The sequence below is a fragment of the Salmo salar genome, chromosome ssa09, assembly GCF_905237065.1.
Source record: "Salmo salar chromosome ssa09, Ssal_v3.1, whole genome shotgun sequence".
Taxonomy (NCBI): Eukaryota; Metazoa; Chordata; class Actinopteri; order Salmoniformes; family Salmonidae; genus Salmo; species Salmo salar.
This window is the reverse complement of record NC_059450.1, coordinates 147,940,087-147,959,279: the sequence shown is the minus strand read 5'-3', so window position 1 is coordinate 147,959,279 and position 19,193 is coordinate 147,940,087. Positions and strand designations below refer to the sequence as shown.

At 45.7% G+C, this 19,193-nt stretch overlaps 1 protein-coding gene across 2 annotated transcripts in view; it reads left to right on the top strand.

The window, feature by feature from the left end:
- Positions 1–19,193, top strand: part of LOC106613235 (F-BAR and double SH3 domains protein 2) — a 138,356-nt gene that overhangs the window by 118,336 nt on the left and 827 nt on the right. For both annotated transcript variants that reach the window (XM_045724809.1, XM_045724810.1), the window contains 9 exons: positions 4,954–5,073; positions 5,297–5,401; positions 7,796–7,954; positions 14,091–14,225; positions 15,468–15,551; positions 15,695–15,872; positions 16,531–16,739; positions 18,427–18,601; positions 18,837–18,925. In XM_045724809.1, the coding sequence (XP_045580765.1) occupies positions 4,954–5,073; positions 5,297–5,401; positions 7,796–7,954; positions 14,091–14,225; positions 15,468–15,551; positions 15,695–15,872; positions 16,531–16,739; positions 18,427–18,601; positions 18,837–18,925 (1,254 nt within the window). The remainder of the gene's footprint in view (positions 1–4,953; positions 5,074–5,296; positions 5,402–7,795; positions 7,955–14,090; positions 14,226–15,467; positions 15,552–15,694; positions 15,873–16,530; positions 16,740–18,426; positions 18,602–18,836; positions 18,926–19,193) is intronic.

Sequence of the window (19,193 nt, the reverse complement as noted above, 5' to 3'; positions counted from 1 at the left end):
GATAGCTGTATCCAGTGAGACTGTACTAGGTGTGGTTGTTAGCTGTATCCAGTGGGACTGTACTAGGTGTGGTTGATAGATAGCTGTATCCAGTGAGACTGTACTAGGTGTGGTTGTTAGCTGTATCCAGTGGGACTGTACTAGGTGTGGTTGATAGATAGCTGTATCCAGTGAGACTGTACTAGGAGTAGTTGTTAGCTGTATCCAGTGAGACTGTACTAGGTGTGGTTGTTAGCTGTATCCAGTGAGACTGTACTAGGTGTGGTTGATAGATAGCTGTATCCAGTAAGACTGTATTTGGTGTGGTTGATAGATAGCTGTATCCAGTGAGACTGTACTAGGTTTGGTTGATACATAGCTGTATCCAGTGAGACTGTATTTGGTGTGGTTGATAGATAGCTGTATCCAGTGAGACTGTACTAGGTTTGGTTGATACATAGCTGTATCCAGTGAGACTGTACTAGGTGTGGTTGATAGATAGCTGTATCCAGTGAGACTGTATTTGGTGTGGTTGATAGATAGCTGTATCCAGTGAGACTGTATTTGGTGTGGTTGATAGATAGCTATATCCAGTGAGACTGTACTAGGTTTGGTTGATACATAGCTGTATCCAGTGAGACTGTACTAGGTGTGGCTGATAGATAGCTGTATCCAGTGAGACTGTATTTGGTGTGGTTGTTAGATAGCTGTATCCAGTGAGACTGTACTAGGTGTGGCTGATAGATAGCTGTATCCAGTGAGACTTACTAGGTGTGGTTGTTAGCTGTATCCAGTGAGACTGTACTAGGTGTGGTTGATAGATAGCTGTATCCAGTGAGACTGTACTAGGTGTGGTTGATAGATAGCTGTATCCAGTGAGACTGTACTAGGTGTGGTTGATAGATAGCTGTATCCAGTGAGACTGTACTAGGTGGGGTTGATAGATAGCTGTATCCAGTGGGACTGTACTAGGTGTGGCTGATAGATAGCTGTATCCAGTGGGACTGTACTAGGTGGGGTTGATAGATAGCTGTATCCAGTGGGACTGTACTAGGTGTGGCTGATAGATAGCTGTATCCAGTGGGACTGTACTAGGTGTGGTTGATAGATAGCTGTATCCAGTGAGACTGTACTAGGTGTGGTTGATAGATAGCTGTATCCAGTGGGACTGTACTAGGTGTGGTTGATAGATAGCTGTATCCAGTGAGACTGTACTAGGTGTGGTTGATAGCTGTATCCAGTGAGACTGTACTAGGTGTGGTTGATAGCTGTATCCAGTGAGACTGTACTAGGTTTGGTTGATAGATAGCTGTATCCAGTGAGACTGTACTAGGTGTGGCTGATAGATGGCTGTATCCAGTGAGACTGTACCAGGTGTGGTTGATAGATAGCTGTATCCAGTGAGACTGTACTAGGTGTGGTTGATAGATAGCTGTATCCAGTGAGACTGTACCAGGTGTGGCTGATAGATAGCTGTATCCAGTGGGACTGTACTAGGTGTGGTTGATAGATAGCTGTATCCAGTGAGACTGTACCAGGTGTGGTTGATAGATAGCTGTATCCAGTGAGACTGTACTAGGTGTGGTTGATAGATAGCTGTATCCAGTGAGACTGTACTAGGTGTGGTTGATAGATAGCTGTATCCAGCGAGACTGTACTAGGTGTGGCTGATAGATAGCTGTATCCAGTGAGACTGTACTAGGTGTTGTTGTTAGATAGCTGTATTCAGTGGGACTGTACTAGGTGTGGTTGATAGATAGCTGTATCCAGTGAGACTGTATTTGGTGTGGTTGTTAGCTGTATCCAGTGAGACTGTACTAGGTGTGGTTGTTAGCTGTATCCAGTGGGACTGTACTAGGTGTGGTTGATAGATAGCTGTATCCAGTGAGACTGTACTAGGAGTAGTTGTTAGCTGTATCCAGTGAGACTGTACTAGGTGTGGTTGTTAGCTGTATCCAGTGAGACTGTACTAGGTGTGGTTGATAGATAGCTGTATCCAGTGAGACTGTATTTGGTGTGGTTGATAGATAGCTGTATCCAGTGAGACTGTACTAGGTTTGGTTGATACATAGCTGTATCGAGTGAGACTGTATTTGGTGTGGTTGATAGATAGCTGTATCCAGTGAGACTGTACTAGGTTTGGTTGATACATAGCTGTATCCAGTGAGACTGTACTAGGTGTGGTTGATAGATAGCTGTATCCAGTGAGACTGTATTTGGTGTGGTTGATAGATAGCTGTATCCAGTGAGACTGTATTTGGTGTGGTTGATAGATAGCTATATCCAGTGAGACTGTACTAGGTTTGGTTGATACATAGCTGTATCCAGTGAGACTGTACTAGGTGTGGCTGATAGATAGCTGTATCCAGTGAGACTGTATTTGGTGTGGTTGTTAGATAGCTGTATCCAGTGAGACTGTACTAGGTGTGGCTGATAGATAGCTGTATCCAGTGAGACTGTACTAGGTGTGGTTGTTAGCTGTATCCAGTGAGACTGTACTAGGTGTGGTTGATAGATAGCTGTATCCAGTGAGACTGTACTAGGTGTGGTTGTTAGATAGCTGTATCCAGTGGGACTGTACTAGGTGTGGCTGATAGATAGCTGTATCCAGTGGGACTGTACTAGGTGGGGTTGATAGATAGCTGTATCCAGTGAGACTGTATTTGGTGTGGTTGTTAGATAGCTGTATCCAGTGAGACTGTACTAGGTGTGGCTGATAGATAGCTGTATCCAGTGAGACTTACTAGGTGTGGTTGTTAGCTGTATCCAGTGAGACTGTACTAGGTGTGGTTGATAGATAGCTGTATCCAGTGAGACTGTACTAGGTGTGGTTGTTAGATAGCTGTATCCAGTGAGACTGTACTAGGTGTGGTTGATAGATAGCTGTATCCAGTGAGACTGTACTAGGTGTGGTTGATAGATAGCTGTATCCAGTGAGACTGTACTAGGTGGGGTTGATAGATAGCTGTATCCAGTGGGACTGTACTAGGTGTGGCTGATAGATAGCTGTATCCAGTGGGACTGTACTAGGTGGGGTTGATAGATAGCTGTATCCAGTGAGACTGTATTTGGTGTGGTTGTTAGATAGCTGTATCCAGTGAGACTGTACTAGGTGTGGCTGATAGATAGCTTTATCCAGTGAGACTTACTAGGTGTGGTTGTTAGCTGTATCCAGTGAGACTGTACTAGGTGTGGTTGATAGATAGCTGTATCCAGTGAGACTGTACTAGGTGTGGTTGTTAGATAGCTGTATCCAGTGAGACTGTACTAGGTGTGGTTGATAGATAGCTGTATCCAGTGAGACTGTACTAGGTGTGGTTGATAGATAGCTGTATCCAGTGAGACTGTACTAGGGGTGGTTGTTAGCTGTATCCAGTGGGACTGTACTAGGTGTGGTTGATAGATAGCTGTATCCAGTGAGACTGTACTAGGAGTAGTTGTTAGCTGTATCCAGTGAGACTGTACTAGGTGTGGTTGTTAGCTGTATCCAGTGAGACTGTACTAGGTTTGGTTGATAGATAGCTGTATCCAGTGAGACTGTATTTGGTGTGGTTGATAGATAGCTGTATCCAGTGAGACTGTACTAGGTTTGGTTGATACATAGCTGTATCCAGTGAGACTGTACTAGGTGTGGTTGATAGATAGCTGTATCCAGTGAGACTGTATTTGGTGTGGTTGATAGATAGCTGTATCCAGTGAGACTGTATTTGGTGTGGTTGATAGATAGCTATATCCAGTGAGACTGTACTAGGTTTGGTTGATACATAGCTGTATCCAGTGAGACTGTACTAGGTGTGGCTGATAGATAGCTGTATCCAGTGAGACTGTATTTGGTGTGGTTGTTAGATAGCTGTATCCAGTGAGACTGTACTAGGTGTGGCTGATAGATAGCTGTATCCAGTGAGACTGTACTAGGTGTGGTTGTTAGCTGTATCCAGTGAGACTGTACTAGGTGTGGTTGATAGATAGCTGTATCCAGTGAGACTGTACTAGGTGTGGTTGTTAGATAGCTGTATCCAGTGGGACTGTACTAGGTGTGGCTGATAGATAGCTGTATCCAGTGGGACTGTACTAGGTGGGGTTGATAGATAGCTGTATCCAGTGGGACTGTACTAGGTGTGGCTGATAGATAGCTGTATCCAGTGGGACTGTACTAGGTGTGGTTGATAGATAGCTGTATCCAGTGAGACTGTACTAGGTGTGGTTGATAGATAGCTGTATCCAGTGGGACTGTACTAGGTGTGGTTGATAGATAGCTGTATCCAGTGAGACTGTACTAGGTGTGGTTGATAGCTGTATCCAGTGAGACTGTACTAGGTGTGGTTGATAGCTGTATCCAGTGAGACTGTACTAGGTTTGGTTGATAGATAGCTGTATCCAGTGAGACTGTACTAGGTGTGGCTGATAGATAGCTGTATCCAGTGAGACTGTACCAGGTGTGGTTGATAGATAGCTGTATCCAGTGAGACTGTACTAGGTGTGGTTGATAGATAGCTGTATCCAGTGAGACTGTACCAGGTGTGGCTGATAGATAGCTGTATCCAGTGGGACTGTACTAGGTGTGGTTGATAGATAGCTGTATCCAGTGAGACTGTACCAGGTGTGGTTGATAGATAGCTGTATCCAGTGAGACTGTACTAGGTGTGGTTGATACATAGCTGTATCCAGAGAGACTGTACCAGGTGTGGCTGATAGATAGCTGTATCCAGTGGGACTGTACTAGGTGTGGTTGATAGATAGCTGTATCCAGTGAGACTGTACTAGGTTTAGTTGATAGATAGCTTTATCCAGTGAGACTGTACCAGGTGTGGTTGTTAGCTGTATCCAGTGAGACTGTATTTGGTGTGGTTGTGTGGGGTAATGATGACGCTACAGTAGTTCTTCGCGGAGACGTCATTCAGGATAGGAGAATCTCATTCCATAATGTTCCTCTTATCTCCATGGTAACTGTGTGGTTGTGTGTGTGTGTTGTAGAGTCGTAAGTTGGAGACAGACACGGGGAGCCAGACAGAGGAGCACAGTCTGAACAAGGAGGCCAGGAAATGGGCGACCAGAATGGCCCGAGAACACAAGAACATCGTCCACTACAAGAGAGTGAGTCTACACATAACTACACACCACACACACACAACTACACACAACACACACACTAGTTGTTCATGTTGGTCCAGATCATCTTTAAAAACCAGGTGTGTGTGTGTGTGTGTGTGTGTGTGTGTGTGTGTGTGTGTGTGTGTGTGTGTGTGTGTGTGTGTGTGTGTGTGTGTGTGTGTGTGTGTGTGTGTGTGTGTGTGTGTGTGTGTGTGTGCGCCATTAGAGCCTGGAGGAGTGTGAGACACTGGGAGTCCCTCAAACAGAGCAGGGCCGGCTTGATCTGGAGCTGAAGATAGAGGATACCAAAGAGAACATCCGCAAGGCTGAGGTTTGTGTTTGTTAGAAGAAAGGTAGACCTATAGGCTGCAGTATACCCTCTTTCCCCCCGCTCTCTAAGTACAGTTGTCTCTCCATGGATTCTCTCAGAGACAGCCTGTCAGACTGGGAATCAGATCAATGTATCTCCTCTCCTTCCTTTAATGTCCAGGCTGTATCACATCCGGCAGTGATTGGTCCCATAGGGCGGCGCACAACTGGCCCATCGTCTTCCTGGTTTAGCCGGGGTAGGCCGTCATTATAAATAAGAATTTGTTCTTAACTGACTTGCCTAGTTAAATAAAGGTTAAATAAAAATAACATCTGTCCTCTCTGTCTCTGTGATTTCTCTCTCTCTGGTACCCCCTGCTGGCTGATGTAGTTATAGCGCCCACAGACAGAGATGAGAAATTCACACAGATATGGACCACTCTCCACATCGCACCTCCCTCCAACTCTCTCCACCTCCCTCCCCTCTGTCCACCTCCCCTCCCTCCCTCCCCCTCTCTCTCCCAGCCCCCATTATCTCCTGCTGTCTGTTGAATTTTTGAGTCCATTTGGATCTAATGGGTCCAGGGGGGAGGGGCAGAGCCAGAACAACCAATAGTCTATGGTGGGCTGGGTCAGAGGAGGAAGCATTAGTGATGAAAGTGTACTCAATAATTAACAACATTCCACTTCCTGATACTGATCAGACATTAAAGAGCTTTTATCTCCATGAAAATGTACTGTAATGAGTTTATCTCCCTGTACTTCCTTTGTACCAACAGTACCTGTGAAAAGTTTGGACACAACTACTCATTCAAGGGTTTTTATTTATCTTTACTATTTTCTACATTGTAAAATAATAGTAAAGACATCAACACTATGAAATAACACATATGGAATCATGTAGTAACCAAAAAAAGTGTTAAACAAATCAAAATATATTTTTGATTCTTCAAAGTAGCCACCCTTTGCTTTGATAACAGCTTTGCACACTCTTGGCATTCTCTCAACCAGCTTCACCTGGAATGCTTTTCCAACAGTCTTTAAGGAGTTCCGAGATATGCTGAGCACTTGTTGGCTGCTTTTCCTTCACTCTGCAGTCCAACTCATCCCAAACCATCTGATTTGGTTTGAGGTCGGGGGATTGTGGAGGCCAGGTCATCTGATGCAGCACTACATCACTCTCCTTTTTGGTCAAATAGCCCTTACACGCCTGGAGGTGTGTTGAGTCATTGTCCTGTTGAAAAAGAAATGATAGTCCCACTAATCTCAAACCAGATGGGATGGCGTATTGCTGCAGAATGCTGTGGTAGCCATGCTGGTTAAATGTGCCTTGAATTCTAAATAAATCACTGACAGTGTCACCAGCAAAGCACCATCACACCTCCTCCTCCATGCTTCACGGTGGGAACCACACAAGCGGAGATCATCCGTTCACCTACTATGTATCTCACAAAGACACGGCGGTTGGACAGATTTCCACCGGTCTAATATCCATTGCTTGTGTTTCTTGGCCCAAGCAAGTTTCTTATTATTATTGGTGTCCTTTAGTATTGGTTTCTTTGCAGCAATTCGACCATGAATGCCTGATTCACGTTGTCTCCTCTGAACAGTTGATGTTGAGATGTGTCTGTTACTTGAACTCTGTGAAGCATTTATTTGGGCTGCAATTTCTGAGGCTGTTAACTCTAATGAATTTATCCTCTGCAGCAGAGGTAACTCTGGGTCTTCCTTTCCTGTGGCGGTCCTCATGAGAGCCAGTTTCATCATAGCGCTTGATGGTTTTTGTGACTGTACTTGAAGAAACTTTCAAAGTTCTTGAAGTTTTCCGGATTGACTGACCTTCATGTATTAAAGTAATGATGGACTGTTGTTTCTCTTTTCTTATTTGAGATGTTCTTGGTATAATATAGACTTGGTCTTGGTTTACCAAATAGGTTTACCAAATAGGGCTATCTTCTGTATACCACCCCTACCTGGTCACAACACAACTGATTGGCTCAAACGCATTATGAAGGAAAGAAATTCCACAAATTAACTTTTAACAAGGCACACCTGTTAATTGAAATGCATTCCAGGTGACTACATCATGAAGCTGGTTGAGAGAATGCCAAGAGTATGCAAAGCAGTCATCCAGGCAAAGGGAGGCTATTTTGAAAAACCTATAATATATTTTGATTTGTATAACACTTTTTTTTGTTACTACATGATTCCAGATGTGGTTTTGATGTCTTCACTATTATTCTACAATGTAGAAAATAGTAAAAATAAAGAAAAACCCTTGAATGAGGAGTAGGTGTGTCCACTCTTTCGACTGGTACTGTACATACTACTTACCTGGGATAGATTGAGTCCTCCAACGTCCCCTGTCAGTCATATTGATTACCCAGCAGTGTGTGTAACCTCTCTCTCACTCCAGACAGTAAAGCTGAAGGCAGAGGCTCGTCTGGACCTGCTGAGACAGGTGGGCGTTGCTGTGGATACCTGGCTGAAGAGCGCCATGAACCAGGTGATGGAGGAGCTGGAGAATGAGCGCTGGGCTACAGTAAACTACACTACCCACGATCCCTCACTCTCGGTGAGACACCTGCCCTCCCTCCCTCTCACTACACCACCGTACCTCACTTTGGAGGAAACTACCCACAATCCCTCACTACACTCCCTGCAATGCCTGTCTCCCACTACCTGTCATCATCACAGACAAATGTTTATTTGCCACAGGGCAGCCAAGGGATGTGTGTGTGTGGACTTCAGCACTTTGGTCCTGTGTGTGTGTGTGTGTGTGTGTGTGTGTGTGTGTGTGTGTGTGTGTGTGTGTGTGTGTGTGTGTGTGTGTGTGTGTGTGTGTGTGTGTGTCAGCAGGATGTTGAGGTAAGCAGTCTCTGCTCCTATTCACCACTTAACATTCTGTTCACATGATACTGCAGCAACCACCAGAGAAAGAGAGAGAGAGGGGGGGGGGAGGGAGGGGATGGAGAGAGAGGAAGTGAGAGAGGGAGACAGAGAGTAGGAGGAGAGAGTGGGAAAGTGATAATGGGTGAAACTGGAACCAAAGGAGAGAAGGGGGATGGAGAGGGGGAGAAAGTGGTGTGGATGACAAGAGTAACAGTTAGAGAATTAGTTGAGGGAGTTGTCTGTTCCCTCGGCCCAGTGTTCATTTCACACCAGTGTAATGGAGAGCAAAGTATCTCCTAATCAATTAACCCCCGAGGTGATAACTACTTGTAAGGTGACTGGGAATATGGCAGAATACAAACAGTGTAGTTATTCCCTCCGTAAGACAATCAAACAAGCAAAACATCAGTACAGAGACAAAGTGGAGTCGCAGTTCAACGGTTCCGACACGAGACGTATGTGGCAGCGTCTCACAGACTACAAAAGGAAAACCAGCCACGTTGCGGACACCGACGTCTTGCTTCTGGATAAGCTAAACACATTCTCCCACTTTGAGGATAACACTGAGGCTAGAGGTCGACCGATTAATCGGAATGGCCGATTAATTAGGGCCGATTTCAAGTTTTCATAACAATCTGTAATCGGTATTTTTGGACACCGATTTGCCGATAAAAAAAAATAATGTATTTTTTATTTTATTTTATTTAACTAGGCAAGTAAGTTAAGAACACGTTCTTATTTTCAATGACGGCCTAGGAACGGTGGGTTAACCGCCTTGTTCGGGGGCAGGACGACAGATTTTTACCTTGTCAGCTCGGGGATTCGTTTTTGCAACCTTCCGGTTACTAGTCCAACGCTCTAACCACCTGCCTTACATTGCACTCCACGAGGAGCCTGCGTGGCAGGCTGACTAGGTGTTACGCGAGGGCAGCAAGACGCCAAGGTAAGTTGCTATCTAGCATTAAACTTATCTTATAAAAAACAATCAATCTTAACTTAATTACTAGTTAACTACACATGGTTGATGATATTACTAGTTTATCTAACATGTCCTGCGTTGCATAGAATCGATGCGGTGCCTGTTAATTTTCATTGAATCACAGCCAACTTCTCCAAACGGGTGATGATTTAACAAAAGCGCATTTGCGAAAAAAGCACTGTCGTTGCACCAATGTACCTAACCATAAACATCAACGCCTTTCTTTAAAATTAATACACAAGTATATATTTTTAAACCTGTATATTTAGTTAATATTGCCTGCTAACATGAATTTCTTATAACTAGGGAAATTGTGTCACTTCTCTTGCGTTCCGTGCAAGCAGTCAGGGTATATGCAGCAGTTTGGGCTGCCTGGCTTATTGCGAACTGTGTGAAGTCCATTTATTCCTAACAAAGGCTGTAATTAATTTGGCAGAATTGTACATAATTATGACATAACATTGAAGGTTGTGCAATGTAACAGCAATATTTAGACTTAGGGATGCCATCCGTTAGATAAAATACGGAACGGTTCCGTATTTCACTGAAAGAATAAATGTTTTGTTTTTGAAATGATAGTTTCCGGATTCGACCATTTTAATGACCAAAGGCTCGTATTTCTGTGTTATTATGTTATAATTAAATCTATGATTTGATATTTGATAGAGCAGTCTGACTGAGCGATGGTAGGCACCAGCAGGCTCGTAAGCATTCATTCAAACAGCACTTTCGTGCGTTTGCCAGCAGCTCTTCGCAATGCTTCAAGCATTGTGCTGTTTGTGACTTCAAGCCTATCAACTCCCGAGATTAGGCTGGTGTAACCGATGTGAAATGGCTAGCTAGTTAGCGGGGTGAGCGCTAATAGCGTTTCAAACGTCACTTGCTCTGAGACTTGGAGTAGTTGTTCCTCTTGCTCTGCATGGGTAACGCTGCTTCGAGGGTGGCTGTTGTCGATGTGTTCCTGGTTCGAGCCCAGGTAGGAGCGAGGAGAGGGACGGAAGCTATACTGTTACACTGGCAATACTAAAGTGCCTATAAGAACATCCAATAGTCAAAGCTATATGAAATACAAATCGTATAGAGAGAAATAGTCCTATAATTCCTATAGTAACTACAACCTAAAACTTCTTACTTGGGAATATTGAAGACTCATGTTAAAAGGAACCACCAGCTTTCATATGTTCTCATGTTCTGAGCAAGCAACTTAAATGTTCGCTTTTTTACATGGCACATATTGCACTTTTACTTTCTTCTCCAACACTTTGTTTTTGCATTATTTAAACCAAATTGAACATGTTTCCTTATTTATTTGAGGGTAAATTGATAGTATTGATGTAGTGTATTAAGTTAAAATAAGTGTTCATTCAGTATTGTTGTAATTGTCATTATTACAAGTAAATAAAAATAATCGGCCGATTAATCGGCAGCGACCTTTTGGGCCCTCCAATAATCGGTATCGGCGTTGAAAAATCATAATCGGTCGACCTCTAACTGAGGCCCCACAAGGGTGCGTTCTCAGCCCCCTCATGTACTCCCTGTTCACCCATGACTGAGTGGCCACGCATGCCTCCAACTCAATCATCAAGTTTGCAGACGACACTACAGTGGTAGGCTTGATTACCAACAAGGACGAGACAGCCTGCAGGGGGGAGGTGAGGGCTCTGGGAGTGTGGTGCCAGGAAATAACCTCTCACTCAACGTCAACAAAACAAAGGAGAGGATCATGGACTTCAGGAAACAGCAGAGAGAGCACCCCCCCCATCTACATCAACGGGACCGCAGTGGAGAAGGTGGAAAGCTTCAAGTTCCTCAGCATACACATCACGGACAAACTAAAATGGTCCACCCACACAGACTGTGTGGTGAAGAAGGCGCAAATGCACCTCTTCAACCTCAGGAAGCTGAAGAAATTTGGCTTGGCACCTAAAACCCTCACAAACCTTTACAGGTGGACAATTGAGAGCATCCTGTCGGGCTGTATCACCGCTTGGTACGGCAACTGCACCAACCGCAACTGCAGGGCTCTCCGGAGGGTGGTGCGATCTGCCCAATGCATCACCGGGGGCAAACTACCTGCCAAACTACCTGCCCTCCAGGACACTTACAGCACCCAATGTCACAGGAAGGCCAAAAGATCATCAAGGACAACAACCACCCGAGCCACTGCCTGTTCACCCCGCTATCATCCAGAAGGCGAGGTCTGTACAGGTCCATCAAAGCGGGGACCGAGAGACTGAAAAACAGCTTCTATGTCAAGGCCATCAGACTGTTAAATAGCCATCACTAACACATAGAAGTTGTTGCCTATATACATAGACTTGAAATCACTGGCCATTTTAATAAATGGATCACTAATCACTTTAATAATGTTCACATATTTTGTATTTCTCATCTCATATGTATATAATGTATTCTATACTACTGTATCTTAGTCTATGCCACTCTGACATTGCTCGTCCATATATTGATATATTGTTAATTCCATTCCTTTACTTAGATTTGTGTGTATTGGGTATATGTTGTGAAAATTGTTAGATATTACTTGTTAGATATTACTGCACTGTCGGAGCTAGAAACACAAGCATTTTGCTACAACTGCAATAACATCTGTTAAACACGTGTATGTGACCAATAACATCTGCTAACCATGTGTATGTGACCAATAACATCTGCTAACCATGTGTATGTGACCAATAACATCTGCTAAACACGTGTATGTGACCAATAACATCTGCTAACCATGTGACCATTAACATCTGCTAACCATGTATGTGACCAATAACATCTGCTAACCATGTGACCAATAACATCTGCTAACCACATGTATGTGACCAATAACATCTGCTAACCATGTGACCAATAACATCTGCTAACCATGTGTATGTGACCAATAACATCTGCTAACCATGTGTATGTGACCAATAACATCTGCTAACCATGTGACCAATAACATCTGCTAACCATGTGTATGTGACCAATAACATCTGCTAACCATGTGACCATTAACATCTGCTAACCACGTGTATGTGACCAATAACATCTGCTAACCACATGTATGTGACCAATAACATCTGCTAACCATGTGACCAATAACATCTGCTAACCATGTGTATGTGACCAATAACATCTGCTAACCATGTGTATGTGACCAATAACATCTGCTAACCATGTGACCAATAGCATCTGCTAACCATGTGTATGTGACCAATAACATCTGCTAACCATGTGACCATTAACATCTGCTAACCACGTGTATGTGACCAATAACATCTGCTAACCATGTGACCAATAACATCTGTTAAACGTGTGTATGTGACCAATAACATCTGCTAACCATGTGACCAATAACATCTGCTAACCATGTGTATGTGACCAATAACATCTGCTAACCATGTGACCAATAACATCTGTTAACCATGTGTATGTGACCAATAACATCTGCTAACCATGTGACCAATAACATCTGCTAACCATGTGACCAATAACATCTGCTAACAATGTGACCAATAACATCTGCTAACCATGTGTATGTGACCAATAACATCTGCTAACCATGTGTATGTGACCAATAACATCTGCTAACCATGTGTATGTGACCAATAACATCTGCTAACCATGTGTATGTGACCAATAACATCTGGTCACATAGCTACTATTATTAAAGCAGAAATGACTATTTTTCTCTTTTTCTTTTATGTCCTCATTCTAAGCTAAATGTCTTAACCGAGATAAGAAGAGGAAACATATTCCTCTGCTTACAGTAGGAGGAATATATGCAGAGAGGGGAACACCTGGTTGGTCACACACACACGGTCTTGTACAGCTAACCTTGTGGGGACGCACAATTCAGTCCCATTCAAAATCCTATTTTCCCTAAACCTAATTTTAATTCTAATTCTAACCTGAACCCTAAACCCTCTAGAAATAGCATTTGACCTTGTGGGGATTTTGTGGAGACTAAGAAAATGTCCCCAGTTGGTCAAATGTTTGTTTGTTTTCTATTCTTATGGAGACTTCTGGTTAAACACGTCCACACACACACAGCTGTTGTTTTTCTGCTCCGATGGAGGTGTAGAGATTAGTGATGTCTTAGCTTTTCATCAGGAACATAGTGAGTTTTAAACACACACACAGCTGCTGTTTTTCTGCTCCGATGGAGGTGTAGAGATTAGTGATGTCTTAGCTTTTCATCAGGAACATAGTGAGTTTTAAACACACACAGCTGTCTGTCCTGGTTGGGTTGCTGTGTCCGGTCTCAATGGGGGCGGGCCCATATGCCACCTGGATCACCTGATCTCCTTGAGCCAAAGAGATTCCCTGAGGAAAGGTGGAGGAGGGGTCAGGACATAAAGGTTTTACATCGACGCCCTTCATATCACCTGACTCAGAAGGACAAGGAGAGAGAACTGGAGAGAACCAGAGAGGACAAGGAGAGAACTGGAGAGAACCAGAGAGGACAAGGAGAGAGAACTGGAGAGAACCAGAGAGGACAAGGAGAGAGAACTGGAGAGAACCAGAGAGGACAAGGAGAGAGAACTGGAGAGAACCAGAGAGAACCAGAGAGGACAAGGAGAGAGAACTGGAGAGAACCAGAGAGGACAAGGAGAGAGAACTGGAGAGAACCAGAGAGAACCAGAGAGGACAAGGAGAGAGAACTGGAGAGAACCAGAGAGGACAAGGGGAGAGAACTGGAGAGAACCAGAGAGGACAAGGAGAGAGAACTGGAGAGAACCAGAGAGGACAAGGGGAGAGAACTGGAGAGAACCAGAGAGGACAAGGAGTTAGACGGAACCACACTGGATCATTTGGAAGTAGCTCATTGTGACGTGTCTGTGTGTAGGGCCCGGTTGATCTGGAGCGGTCGGAGGGTGAGGAGTGTGAGGAGAACATGGAGGTGTTTGATGACAGCAGCTCTAGCCCCTCTGGGACCCTCAGGAACTACCCACTCACCTGCAAAGTCCTCTACTCATACAAGGTAATACACACACACGCACACACACACACACACTGAACAATGTATTTGCTTAGCTGTGCTAGATAATGTATTTCCACACATTCTTTATCTAGACAGATTATGTAGCAATATGTACATTAAGATGAAAGTGTGTAAAAGAGCTATGTAAGCTTGTTTTGTTCCCACACAGTCAGGTCAGGGTGCCCCACCCACACAGTCAGGTCAGGGTGCCCCACCCACACAGTCAGGTCAGGGTGCCCCACCCACACAGTCAGGTCAGGGTGCCCCACCCACACAGTCAAGTCAGGGTGCCCCACCCACATGGTCAGAGAGCCCCAGCTATCAGGTCAGAATCAGAGGGCCCCAGCTATCAGGTCAGAATCAGAGGGCCCCACCCATCAGGTCAGAATCAGAGGGCCCCAGCTATCAGGTCAGAATCAGAGGGCCCCAGCTATCAGGTCAGAATCAGAGGGCCCCAGCTATCAGGTCAGAATCAGAGGGCCCCAGCTATCTGGTCAGAATCAGAGGGCCCCAGCTATCAGGTCAGAATCAGAGGGCCCCAGCTATCAGGTCAGAATCAGAGGGCCCCACCCATCAGGTCAGAATCAGGGAGCCCCAGCTATCTGAACACTGGGTTATGTAACATATGGAAGGTTAGAGCCATGAAATATCAGTTGTCTGTATTGTCCATTGTTTATTATCCTCATTTTCTACTTTCTCCTCCCTTCTCCCCTTTCCTGTCTTTCACTCGCTCTCTCTCTCTCTGTCTGTCTCTCTCTCTCTGTCTGTCTCTCTTTCTCTGTCTCGCTCTCTCGCTCTCCCTCGCTCTCTCGCTGTCTGTCTGTCTCTCTTTCTCTGTCTCGCTCTCCCTCTCTGTCTGTCTCTCTTTCTCTGTCTCGCTCTCTGTCTGTCTGTCTGTCTGTCTGTCTGTCTGTCTGTCTGTCTGTCTGTCTGTCTGTCTGTCTCTCTGTCTGTCTGTCTGTCTCTCTTTCTCTGTCTCGCTCTCTCTCTCTGTCTCTCTCTGTCTGTCTCTCTTTCTCTGTCTCGCTCTCTCTCTCTGTCTGTCTGTCTCTCTTTCTCTGTCTCTCTGTCTCTCTCTCTCTCTCTCTCTCTGTCTCTTTCTCTGTCTCGCTCTCTCTCTCTGTCTGTCTGTCTCTCTTTCTCTGTCTCTCTGTCTCTCTCTCTCTCTCTCTCTCTCTCTCTCTCTCTCTGTCTCTTTCTCTGTCTCGCTCTCCCTCTCTGTCTGTCTCTCTGTGTGTCTAGGCATCTCAGCCAGATGAGTTGAGTATAGAGGAGCATGAGATGTTGGAGGTGATAGAGGATGGAGACATGGAGGACTGGGTCAAGGTAACAACAACATTCAGACAGTAAACACACAGCACTGTCGAATATAGTCCTCTTTCATGTTTTTGACCAGGGTTGTCCTTTAACACAGAGCTCTGTAATTGGTTAACGGTCTTAACATCCTGTTGTGTAATTGGTTGTTTCAGGCAAGGAATAAGAGGGGGCTGATTGGCTACGTACCAGAGAAGTATCTTCAGTTCCCCACCTCGAACAGCCTACTGAGCATGCTCCAGTCTCTCGCTGCGCTGGACGCACGCTCACACACCTCCTCCAACTCCACCGAGCCAGAGATACACACAGGCAGCATCAACGGAGACGCCAGCTGTAAGAACACACACACACACACATTCACAAAAACTAGGCAAATACAAAACACTCTCAAAGACTATAGAAACATTTTCAACTTTTATGTCATATCTTGACATTGATGGGAACAGATCAGAACCCAGTGTGTGTTAACTCACTTCAATAGGTTCAAGCCTCATTTATTTTTCCAGAATTAAGTGATAATCCTCTTCTCACCCCCCTCTCTCTCTCTCATCCCCCCTCTCTCTCCTCTCCCTCCCTCCTCCCCCTCTCTCTCTCCTCTCCCTCCCTCTCTCTCTCCTCTCCCTCCCTCCTCCCCTTCCCTCCCTCTTCCCCCCTCTCTCTCCTCTCCTCTCCCTCCCTCCTCCCCCTCACTCCCTCCTCCCCTTTCCTCTCTCTCCCTCCCTCCTCCCCCTCCCTCCCTCCTCCCCTTTCCTCTCTCTCCCTCCCTCCTCCCCTCCCTCCCTCCTCCCCCTCTCCTCCTCTCCCTCCCTCCTCCCCTTCCCTCCCTCCTCCCCCGCTGTCCCTCTCCCTCCGTCCTCCCCTTCCTTCCCTCCTCCCCGCTGTCCCTCTCCCCCTCTCCTCTCCCTCCCTCCCTCCTCCCCCTTCCCTCCGTCCTCCCCCGCTGTCCCTCTCCCTCCCTCCCTCCCTCTTCCCCCGCTGTCCCTCTCCCCAGTGAGTTTTGTGAGGGCGCTATATGACTACGCAGGCCAGGCGGATGAGGAACTGTCCTTCCCAGAGGGGGCTGTCATCCGTCTGCTCAACAGAGACACCCAAACTGACGATGGCTTCTGGGAGGGAGAGTTTAACGGACGAGTGGGAGTCTTCCCTTCTGTACTGGTGGAGGACCTGACTGAGAGCGGGGAGAACGGAGCACACACACTGGTAAACACATGCACACACTTGAGAGCAGAAACACATACACACACACACACAAATGCACGCACGCATACACACAGCTACAGTACCAGTCAAAAGTTTGGAAACACCTACTCATTCAAGGGTTTTGTACATACACTATATTTACATAAGTATGTGGACACCCCTTCAATTTAGTGGATTAGGCTATTTCAGCCAGACCCGTTGTTGACAGGTGTATAAAACCGAGCGCACGGCCATGCAATCTCAATAGACAAACATTGGCAGTAGAATGACCTTACTGAAGAGCTCTGTGACTTTCAACGTGGCACCGCCATAGGATGCCACCTTTCCAACAAGTCAGTTCATCAAATTTCTGCCCTCCTAGAGCTGCCCCGGTCATCTTTAAGTGCTGTTATTGTGAAGTGGAAATGTCTAAGAGCAACAACGGTTCATCCTCAAAGTGGTAGGCTACACAAGCTCACAGAACGGGACCGCCGAGTGCTGAAGCGCGTACAAACACCTGTCCTCAGTTGCAACACTCACTACCGAGTTCCAAACTCTGGAAGCAACGTCAGCACAAGAATTGTTCGTTGGGAGCTTCATGAAATGGGTTTCCATGGCCGAGCAGCCGCACACAAGCCTAAGGTCTCCATGTGCAATGACAAGCATTGGAGTGGTTTTAAAGCTCGTCGCCATTGGACTCTGAAGCAGTGGAAACGCATTCTCTGGAGTGATGAATCACCATCTGGCAATGCGACGGACAAATCTGGGTTTGGCGGATGCCATAAGAACGCTACCTGCCCCAATGCATTGTGCCAACTGTAAAGTTTGGTGGTGGAGGAGGACTAATGGTCTAGGGCTGTTTTTCATGGTTCGGGCTAGGCCCCTTTGTTCCAGTGAAGGGAAATCTTAACGCTACAGCATACAATGACATTCTAGACGATTCTGTGCTTCCAACTTTGTGCCAACAGTTTAGGGAAGGCTCTTTCCTGTTTCAGCATGATAAAACCCCCGTGCACAAAGTGAGGTCCATAAGGACATAGTTTGTTGAGATCGGTGTGGAAGAACTTGACTGGCCTGCACAGAGCCCTGACCTCAACCCCATCGAACACCTTTGGGATGAATTGGAACGCCGATTGCGAGTCAGGCATAATCACCCAACATCAGTGCCCAATCTCACTAATGCTCTTGTCCCCGCAGCAATGTTTCAACATCTAGTGGAAAACCCTCCCAGAAGAGTGGAGGCTGTTATAGCAGCAAAGGGGGGACCAACTCCATATTAATGTCCATGATTTTGGAATGAGATGTTCGTTGAGCAGGTGTCCACATACTTTTGGTCATGTAGTGTATTTGGGTCCATGATGAAACATGGCGTCCATTAATGTGTCTGTTTGGCTGTTATGTCTAGTTCTGTGATTGGTTTAGGAGTGGTCATATCCTTCCTGGAGTTTAGCAGGAGTTGTTTACTCTAGATAACAGTGTGATAAGAGCTACTCTAGTCCTCTGAGAATAACAGCTCTGTTATCTTGGTTTGGGTCCGTTGCCTGGCTCACTTCCTGCCTGTCGGCCTGGAGAACAATGATATGGAGACTGTGTTTTCAATGGTTATGAATAAGTCTCGATATGCAGAATCTGTGAAAGATGATTGACATTGTCCTCTAACCCTTAATTTTCCCTCTCTCCATCTTTGTATCTTTCCTCCCCCTTCCAGATCTCTCCATCTTCGAGGCTGCCCACCTCCCTGCCACCCCTCCCTCTGTATGACCAGCCCCCGTGCAGCCCCTATGCCACCCCAGACACCCCCACCCCTCCGCCCCTCCCTCGATCACCCTCTGTCAACGGGGAACACAAGCCGCCTCCCTCAACGCACAAGGGACCCACTCACAGTAAGAGAGCGACCAATGCTGGGTTTTGTTTTTACACATGTAAGAAAGAGTAACATGACAATTACATACAGTCGGTAAGACTGTAAAAAGAGTACATCTCTCTCTCTCTGACTTTATCTGTCTCACTCTCTCTCTCTCTTTCTCTCTCTCACACTCTCTTTCTCTCTCACGCACTCTCTTTCTCTCTCTCTCTCTTTCTGTCTCTCTGTCCCTTTCTCTCTGTCTCTCTCATCAGATCATAGTTCAGCTCTGAGTCCAGTGTCTCCAGAGCTCCCCCAGCCCCCCCGATTCACTCCCGACGGAGGCCCTAGCAAACTACGACCTGTAAGCCACCCCAAATGCTCAACTTTTCAGCAGGCGTAGATCAAGGCCAGTATTGGGAGAAGCAGTGTGGATTTAAAGGCATTACTATATGTAGATCAAGGCCAGTATTGGGAGAAGCAGTGTGGATTTAAAGGCATTACTATATGTAGATCAAGGCCAGTATTGGGAGAAGCAGTGTGGATTTAAAGGCATTACTATATGTAGATCAAGGCCAGTATTGGGAGAAGCAGTGTGGATTTAAAGGCATTACTATATGTAGATCAAGGCC